Consider the following 9,526-nt stretch of genomic DNA (forward strand, 5'->3'; position numbering starts at 1 on the left):
AAGATCAGCAGCAAACTCACCACCCTTTTCAACCCTTTTCTATCACCACAGCCTCCTTCACCGAAGAATGGAAATACTCAGAAACCAAACCCCCTTTCACGAAACTGTCTTGTGACCCCAGTAAACTCATTAACTACCATTCCATCTCTCTGCTACCCTTCCCAGCCGAAGTACTTTAAAAAGTAATCAACCACCAACAAACTGAACACCTGGAGAACAACCATCTTGAGGACACCTCCCAATCTGGATTCCACACAAATCACAGCACAGAAGCTGCCGGAAGTGCTGTCACTGATGACATCAGAAGGCTCATCGACGGGAGAGAAATGGTGGCCTTGATCCCCCTCGAGCTCTCAGCAGTGTTCGACACCTTTTCCCACCACACCCCGATCAAAAGACTACATCACATCAGAATACAAGGACAAACCCTAAGTGGATCGCCTCCTTCCTCACCGGAAGAACCAGAGAGACTGGCTTCCACCATTCACCCGGAACTCAAGGACATCATCTGCGGCATTCCTCAAGGCTCGTACCTGAGCCCCACTCTGTTCAACACCTACTTGACCCCGCCCATGCCAACTTCATCAGAGCCCATGGATTAAATATCATACCCTGCACAGATGACACCCAGCTCTTCCTCTCGCTTTCAGAAGACCCCACCACCACAAAAGAGAAATACCCAGATGTACGATGAACGTCGCCGACTGGATGAAAATCAACTGCCTGAAACTCAACACACTCAAAATGGAAGTGCTGATTTTCAGCAACAACACCTCCCCATGGAACAACTCACTGTGGGCCTTGGAACTGGGACCCTCACCCACACTGACAGATCATGCTGATATTATCCTGGACAGCAAACTCATCATTAAACCCCCCCGATCAACGCAGTCTCTCCCGCCTGCTTCCTCACTCTTTGCATGCACCGTAAAATCTTCAAATAGCTCCCTATCAACACCAGACGCACCATCACTCAAGTCCTAGTCACCCGCTGCCTGGATTACGGCAACACCCTCTAAGCACGATTCACAACTCACCTCCTGAAGAGTCTCTAGACCATACAGATCTCCACAATCAGACTCATCCTCGACCTACCCAATTGGACCCGCCTCACCCCTACCCTCAAAGAAACTGCACTGGCTCCCCATGCAGAAGAAATGACAATTCAAGATGCTCATCCACTCCTACAAGGCCTTGGACAACCAATAAACAGCCAACATCAACCACCACCTGAACTTCTACCAACCCTCCCGACACCTGCCTTCCACCTCACTCTCCCCTGCATCCCCCCGACATCTGCCAAAGCAACAGTGGAAGACACTCCTTCTCCTACCTCGCGGCTAGACCCTGGAATGACCCGCCCCTGCCCCTCTGGACCTCCACCCCTCTCCTACGATTCCAGAAGGCACTCAAGACCTGGCTGATCAACTGAACCCACTTAAAGCAGCATAAGCCCTAGCGCCTGGAGACCCTCACAGGTTAGTACAACGCTTTATAAAGCCTGATTGATTGATTTAAGGAGTCCGTGTAAGGATATGGAAGAGATTCTTCCAACATCCTGCCTGATGTCGCACTCGTATATACGGATGGTAATGACCAGAAGCCATGTGATGCCCAGAAAGAGATGGAGAAAGAGGTCTTAAGGGAAGACGGCTCTATTACCTGCAGAAGCATATTTAGGAAACAATTTGATTACAATTGTGGTGATGCTGATATTTAAGGCTATTCTCCAAATTCACCTCTCTCAGTTCATCCTCCTTTGGAGGCTGACAACCTCCTGAGACCCGTATTCACCCTTTAAAATAATCAAGCTGCCTTCAAAAGCCTCCAGTAGGGTTATCCACGCAGAAAACTTTACTCACCCGCCAAAAATGTTGAATTACAATTGATTTTCTTCAAAACCACTTGATCTCACCTTCCTTGGAGAATTAAACATTTGAGCATGAGGTATAGGATGAATGAGTGAATGGTAGTGCTGTGTCAGGTCAGAGGTGTGTTTGGTAAGGTAGGAACATCTCAGGAAGAGCTGGAGCAAGGGGTGGATGAAGAGGTGACGGTGTGTGCTTGTTATGCCTGAATTAGGACAGTGAACGGTCTGCGTGATTCCTTTTGGCTCTGAAGCGGTCAGTGGTGTTGCTTTTTGGGGTGGACATTCCGCATGTAATTCGCTGTAGTGTAGTTGCATGAAATTACAGGAAAATTGCACGAGATTATGTAGAGTTACGTGAGTAGAGTAACATTGCTTTTAGTAGTATTTTCTTAGCGGAAAATGCACCCTCACGTCCAAAATGAATCCAAAGATGCATTTGACACTAACAAAATAGCACTAGTGTAACAGAACAGGAACTGCAACAGCCAGCACCCACTCGTGCTCTGTTCCTGTGCTCTTGGCATTTTTGCCGCAAATTACGAGAACAGGCCTAATCACGTAATTTTCCGCAATGTGCATCACAAGAGTAATGCAAAATTCCCCAAATTAATCCAATTAGTCCTGCGTAAATAACATTTTGCTGAGGCTTGGTCGCTATATTGCCCAGGATGATATTAAAGTTTAACGACCATTAGCATTGAGGCAGCCTGAGCTCTTGAAGAGGGGGCACAATGCAGATTAGCGAACCTGTGGTGGGCGGGGCAACGATGGTTAGCCTCTAGCTTTGGTCACTGGTTGAGCTTGGCCCCCCAGTAAGAACACATGACCTTACAAGTACTTCAGTGACTCAGTCTGAGGCCATTGGCAGCCCGAGTTTAGACATTCAGGGGCATATGTACAACAGAAGTGGCAGAGTGAGGCGTTAGCGGTCATGGCTTAACGCCTCACTCCGCCACTTCAGAAACGCAAGGCTGCACCATATTTACAACAATATGGTGCAGCCTTGCATTTTCCCTTGCATTGGCTCTACACTTACTTTGCGCTGGCGCTACCCTTAGCACTGTAGCACCACTGCAGGCATCCAGGCACCATAGTGAAGGGTGTCTGCGTGCAGGGGAAGATTGTTCATGTGCCAGAAGGTCCCCCAAAAGAAGGCCTTGGATGTGGAAGTACGACTGAATGAGGCTGATTCACAGAAGCATTGATGAGTGTAAGAAGTAGTCGTACACGAGTACTCGTTTGTGAATTCTTACAGAAATGTCCAACTTCCTGTTACAAAGCCCTCCACGGACAAGGACCTGCGTACATCAACCACCGCCTGAACTTTCATCAACCCTCCAGCCACCTGCGCTCCGCCGCCCTCGCCCTCGCACACACTCCTCGCATACGTTGGAGCCGCAGCAGATGTCGGTCCTTCTCCCTCCTCGCCGTCAAGTCTTGGAACGACCTCCCCATGCACCTCCGAATATCATCCTTTGCTCCGGAGATTAAGAAAAGGACTCAAGACAGGGCTGTTCGACTGAAAGCAGCCCCATGCCAGTGCCTGGATACCCTCTGGGGTGATTAGTAGCACTATGCATATCCAAATTGATTGATTAGTAAAAGTGCAGAGAGAGTACAGTCCTTTCTATTTCGACAAATTGCATGTGGGTATCTCCTAAGTATTCCTACTTTATGCACAATTTAGGTGTTTTGGGCCTATTTCGTAAGAGTATGTAAAAGAGTACAAAGACACATACTCCAAAATACCTTGTGAATCTGCCCCTGGGCATTGACGGTTACAGGCAAGTAGATCTAGGTATTTTCTTCAGTCCTGTGTGGCAATGGAGAACAAAGCAAACACAAAGAGATGATGGACGGAGCGCTGAAACTTTTCAGACACTCACCCCCAGTCACATATCTGGGTTGAATCCATCATCATTCTTTAACTCACTTTGCCACCTCATTTTAGACACTGTTTTATGCAAATCAGTCTGACCCTGTGCCTCATGGGAACTGTCCAGCCCAAACTGCCAAGCCACGTCTTCCCTGAACCGGAAACAAGCATCCTGGGGCCGGTTTCGGGGTAACAGCCCTCATCAGCCAGGCTATCTTGAATCCAGTGGCAAAGTAAGCAAGGGACCCACGTCTGGGCATACGTTGCCAACTTAGGGCGAACAAAGCGATACCAAAGGGGATGATGGACGGAGCACTGAAACTTTTCAGACACTCACCCCCAGTCACAGATCTGGGTTGAATCCATCATCATTCTTTAGCTCACTTCGCCACCCCCCGCTGTATGCAAATCAGCCTGATCCTGTGCCTCATGGGAACAGTCCAGCCAAAACTGCCAAGCCATGTCTTCCCTGAACTGGAAAGAAGCATCACAGGACCGGTTTCTGGCTAATCCGCCGTCATCAGCCAGGCCAGCTTGAATCCAGTGGCAAAGTGAGCAAGGCACCCACGTCTGGGCACACCCTGCCAACTTAGGGTGAACAAAACAAACACAAGGCAATGGAGAAACCCAATGGCACAAAGTTACCTACAATAAAGCGGTCTCTAACTAAACAACACAGCAAGTACGTAACCAACGATGAGGAAGTCACAAGAAGAGATGTGTATCTCAACAGGTGCCAAAGGTTGGCATTACAGAGATAGGCACAATGCCAAAGACAGGAATCAAGTTTCTTATCATAGTGCAAACCAAATGTGCTTTTTAGCTGCATCGCAATAGTGCAGGTTTGTTCTTGTGGACGAGGATTGCACCAGGAGTAGTGTTGAGCTCCCCAAGCCGCAAAGTCGCAGACATGGAACTGGATGAGACTTGGTACACCTTATTTTATATCAGAGCCGAAGAACTGGAACAAGGCGACACCTGGATGCTGAAGCTAGATAACCACCTGGAGCAGGGCTCAGGGTGGAAAAAATACACTGTGAAAACATGTGGCAGGTAAGGCTGTCATTCTCACACCTTTGAACCAAACATTTGTGGCTGAAGAGGACCTGGACGGGTGGAGGTGGTAGTAGTGGTGGTGGTGATGGAAGAAGCCGTTGATGGGAGAAATTCTGGAGCAATCCTTTAAATACTATTTATTAAATGTAGTTAATAGTTATGTTGTGTATTCATTTAAATGATGTTATATTTATATTACAAGTTTACATGTTGATTTTGTTGTACCTGTGCGTGAGGTCCCCTGACACATATATAGCCCCCTGTGAACTGAACCTTAGACAGCCTTAGACTGGAAGGATATTCAGAGAATCCCTTGAGAAAGGGCATTTGCTGCTGCATCCCTACGGATGCTCCTTCAGTAGGCATAGGGTGTGTGGTCAGCCAGGCAACGGTCCTACACATCTTTTGGACATATCTAGAGATGAAGCCCGGAGCTGGACAGGTGTCGGGCTGCTTGAAGGTGGGACCATGGGGAGGAGGCATGTTCCCTCACTCCTCCGGAAGGACTTGTGCACCAAGGTGATGATATAGAGTGCGGGCGAGAGAAGGAACTAAGGATGGTAACATGTTTGAAGGACCAGATATAGATACTAACTCTGTGATGTGCTAGGACATTGGTTCCCAACCTGTGGTCTGGGGACCCCTGGGGGTCAGTGAAGCCTCCTCAGGGGTCTGCAACTACATAGAAAATTAAATAATATTGACAGATTAATAAAGTGTATATAAATAAAGAAGCTAAATGTACGATTGAAAATGTTGAAAAGTACTATAAGTGTGAAGGAATTAGAAATTTCAGGCTAAAAATGAAATTAGTATCCTCGGATTGAATCATGGGAGCGGTGCAGGTGCATCAAACAGAATATAGTATGGACGATGAGCGGACTCAACTGAATTTAGAAAAGCTCCAACCTTCCTATTAAAATGCACTTTTTAAAAATTATATGGGTTTGTGAATTAAATGAAAGGTGTCATCATTTGTATATTTTTTGATGAATGCGTTTTACTGTATAATTGTGTGTTGTTTTGCGGTTCGAATCATTGACAATGCTTATGCCGGGGTCCCCGGATGCCAATAATGATTCACTGGGGGTGTTTGGGTTCCAATAATGATTAAGTGAGGGTCCCTGGAACCAATAATGATTCAGTGGGGGTCCTCAGAAGTCAACAGGTTAAAAACCATTGTGCTAGGGTATGTGGGTCAGCCCCCCTTCCTGTACTGCTCCACAGAAGCTGTCACAGGGTCAGTCTTGGCACCTATAATCGATAGAGCAGGGCGCCTAGCAACCAGGTTCTAGATAAGAAGGAAACTCTTTATTTGACCCACAGGTGCGATACATCAAGTCTACAGCGCTTCTTCCTGGCTTTTCAGGGTGACCAAACTACACATGGTTGTGAGGGCACCCCAGCAGGGTAGGGGACAGGGTTCAGGTGCGTTTGAGCACTTATTCTGCGATTGGCGATGGTCACTTGGAACAAAGCAATTCGATAGAGCGATGAAGTCTCCTTGTGCACGTCTGTGTTAAGGTGCCCTGGTTTGAAACATAGAGACAGAAGTGTTTCGCTCTTGTTGACGTCGGTCATGAAGACAGGAAAAAGCTCTTTTAAACAGCTACGCTTTTCCAGAAGGGATACCATAACAAAGTCTGAAGAGCTCTTAAAAGAGGTGTTAAAGAATTTAAGAGCAACACGAGCTGAGAGGTACAATCACCCAGCTAGACTTTTGGGAACCTGGAACCCCTAAGCAGAGAAACCAAGATGGGCCTACGCTGCCTGCGATTTAAATAATTCCATTATAGATAGTGCCGTAATCGCGACTTGCTGGGAACACAGATGGAGGGGTCTAGCCTGAAGGAGGTGGTTACATGACCTCTTCTAAAAAGAGCAGAAATCCCAGCCAGCTTACTCTACTTAATTATTGGGCAGGGTGAAAGTAGTGTCTGGATGGCGGTCATGTTGCCAGGGAAAATGTCATGAGATGGGCAGCCCAGTTGGGGTTGCTAGTTGCCCTTTGGACATTCTGTTTTAGACGGCGACAAAAATCAATACAGTTTTCCTTTGAAAACCCATAAAATGCCCCTGACATTCAGGGAGAAACCTTCCAACACACCAGGGACCTTTTAAATGTGGGTACATGCAATTGAATTCGATTCAGGGGTAAGGTTACAATACTACCCACATACATGCCCATTGTTCAGACATGTCTCCACAGCACGGGGCCCCTGCAGCCAAGATATTTATTTTCCAAAAGGCGTAAGTTTGGGTCATTGGTCTTTCTCCCCTGAAGCATAGGTGCTTGCTCCCCCCACCAACGGACTGAAGGTCCGCACGCCAAAATCTAAGCGAGGGGCCAAGAGTGTTTTGGGGGATGTCTTAATCTTATCAAAATGTCTGCTTCATTTGAGGATCCTGTCTCCAAGTTGGGGATACTTTGTGGACCATAAGTGGCCTTCAGGCTTGAATCAGGTCAGGTTTGGGTCCTGTCTGCACTGCTATTGGAACAAAGGTACAGAAGGTGTTCTTCTCAACAATGCTGTGATGTCCCTCATGTTCTTCAGATGTTGGTGCATTTTTAGTTTCTAGATGTCTTTAGAAGATCTAGAAGATGATGTCTTCATTCTAATTGAAACAAGTCAGTAGTGTAGCTTGAGTCTCCCTTGCATGATTTTGCTCACTTTTCTGCTTGTTTCTTCCAGCTTCCGTTGCACAAAATGTCGTCGCTGGTGGATCTCGGGCCATGTACATATTCTTTTCCAGCTGAAGCTGAACTGGCTGGACGGCCAAGGTCTGGTCAAAATGCGAGTCTTCCGGCAAGAGTGCAAGCGCTGCTCCACCGGCTGCTTCGAGGATCCATCGTTCACCCCTGAGGTAATTGACAATGTTGTAGGCAAGCTGATGAGAAGGATACGGAAGACTTGCTACGGAGAACTGGGTGCCGATGACCACGATCTCTCTTCCATCACCTACGGAAGGAGGGAGGGACCCCATGAAAAGCAGCACTGCGAGGCCTGCCGCCAGGGACTTTGTGATTGGAGGGTATCTAACCATGACCCCCCCGAAGCCCCATCTTCATGGCAATCTGTTGCATCCCCTCCTATAGAGGCACCTATAGGAGAAACGCAAAGCGGAATACATTCTCTTTTCAATACCACTAACCCTTTGGGGACAACCCAGCCAGACAATGCAAGTAATTGGGCAAATCCTGAAGCATCATGGGTGATACCAGCCAACAATGCTTCGTATGGGGTAGATCCCGGACCCGCTTGGAATAACACTACATATAGAGCAGATCCTGGAGCAATCTGGGAAATACCGCCAGATAATGCCACATATGGGACAGATCCTCCAACAGTCTGGCAGATACCACCAGATTATGCCACAAATATGGTCCAACCAAGCTCACCTCAGGACCTTTCACCACATAATGCTGCATTTGGGGTTGCTTCTGAATCTTTCCGCGAGATTGCTGGACCATTTAATGCTGCTTATGGACTATTCTGGGAAACACCGTCAGATAGTGCTTCGGATAACTTAGAGCATACCAGCCCTGTCTTGGCGCTGCAGCCAGATAATGCTTCGGATGGGGTAAACCTTAAACACGTTTCGGCAAAAACGCCAAGGCCAAAAGGGGCCTTCCTCAGATGGACGGTTCTTGTATTTGGAGTGGGGTCCATGTTATGGTGGTTGTTTAGGCGGTTCAGGGGTCACACGGAGCATCCGCGGCCTCAAGTGGTTCCCGCTGTCCGCGTCCATCACATTCATGATCTGCTGCTCCTTCTACAAGGAATCTGACTCGTATATCACAATACCTGGCGCTTAAGATGGAGTCTGCGGTACAGCACGGACAACACACAACTCAACAGCGCAAAGTGTTGGACTTCAATGTCAAAAATGACAGTGATGTCACTGTTGGCCAGTTATTTCATTTTAGTCAATGTTCATAAAGTATTAAAGTAAGTCTTCACTATAATCAAATATTCCAATGTATTTTGCCACCATTCATGAAGCACACTGACCTCAGGTACACCAGAGCTGCTGAGGATCACACATATCTTTCATCAATACTTAACACTTTCTCTTTTGCAGAGATTTGCCCAATCCGTTGACCCTTTAACCACAGCATTTGAAAAAATTCAACAATTAGCCCAAATAATCTTCATACTTACTGTCAAGACTTCTAAATTGTTAAACAATTTTGAATTGTAAGGGTTTATCGTGATACAAAGGACCAGAATAAAAGGCACACCCAAAATCTTACTACACTTGTTTATGACTATGCAACAAAACTTGAAAAACAACAAAGTCTCTCTGGTCTTACAGTGCAACAGGAGTGGAGAAGTGGGTTGCACATGTAGGTGAGGTTAGCTATCTGGGACCCAACAGCTTAATAGGAATTCTTTACTACCTCTCCTGACGCTTACATCCATAGTAAGGCTTATATCTACATAGACAGAATATTGCATCATCCACTCATTTTATGTTTTTACACCCTCAAATAAGTGCACCCCTCGATTCCTGCGTCTGACTATGGGCCGGGCTAGGGTGCGCAGAATTATGAAGGCAACAAATATTGCAGCTTCATGAAATGGTGAAGTATGTCACTTTTGCAAAAATGTGCCACAAACAATGGATTTGCATGACATTTTTCCAGCAAAATCCTTCTTTTTCTGGGGGATTATCTTTAAAAATGTACGCTTGCTTGCTTTCTTTTCCCAGCATTACTTAAC

General features: G+C 46.8%; 1 protein-coding gene across 1 annotated transcript; it reads left to right on the plus strand.

The window, feature by feature from the left end:
* The first annotated feature begins 4,579 nt into the window (after nucleotides 1-4,579).
* LOC147684211 (receptor-transporting protein 3-like) lies at nucleotides 4,580-9,056 on the plus strand. The gene is made up of 2 exons (XM_086944609.1): nucleotides 4,580-4,799; nucleotides 7,496-9,056. Exons 1-2 carry the CDS (start codon nucleotides 4,657-4,659, stop codon nucleotides 8,589-8,591), a joined length of 1,239 nt encoding a protein of 412 aa, XP_086800735.1. The 5' UTR covers nucleotides 4,580-4,656; the 3' UTR covers nucleotides 8,592-9,056.
* The last annotated feature ends 470 nt before the right edge of the window (nucleotides 9,057-9,526 follow it).

Source organism: Lissotriton vulgaris, chromosome 11 (assembly GCF_964263255.1).
Source record: "Lissotriton vulgaris chromosome 11, aLisVul1.2, whole genome shotgun sequence".
Lineage (NCBI taxonomy): Eukaryota > Metazoa > Chordata > Amphibia > Caudata > Salamandridae > Lissotriton > Lissotriton vulgaris.

Excerpts from the sequence above, each read along its gene's own strand:
- LOC147684211 (XM_086944609.1), top strand. The coding sequence starts at position 4,657 with ATGGAACTGGATGAGACTTGGTACACCTTATTTTATATCAGAGCCGAA. Across the intron at positions 4,800-7,495 it reads ACTGTGAAAACATGTGGCAG|CTTCCGTTGCACAAAATGTC; the intron begins GTAAGGCTGTCA and ends TGTTTCTTCCAG.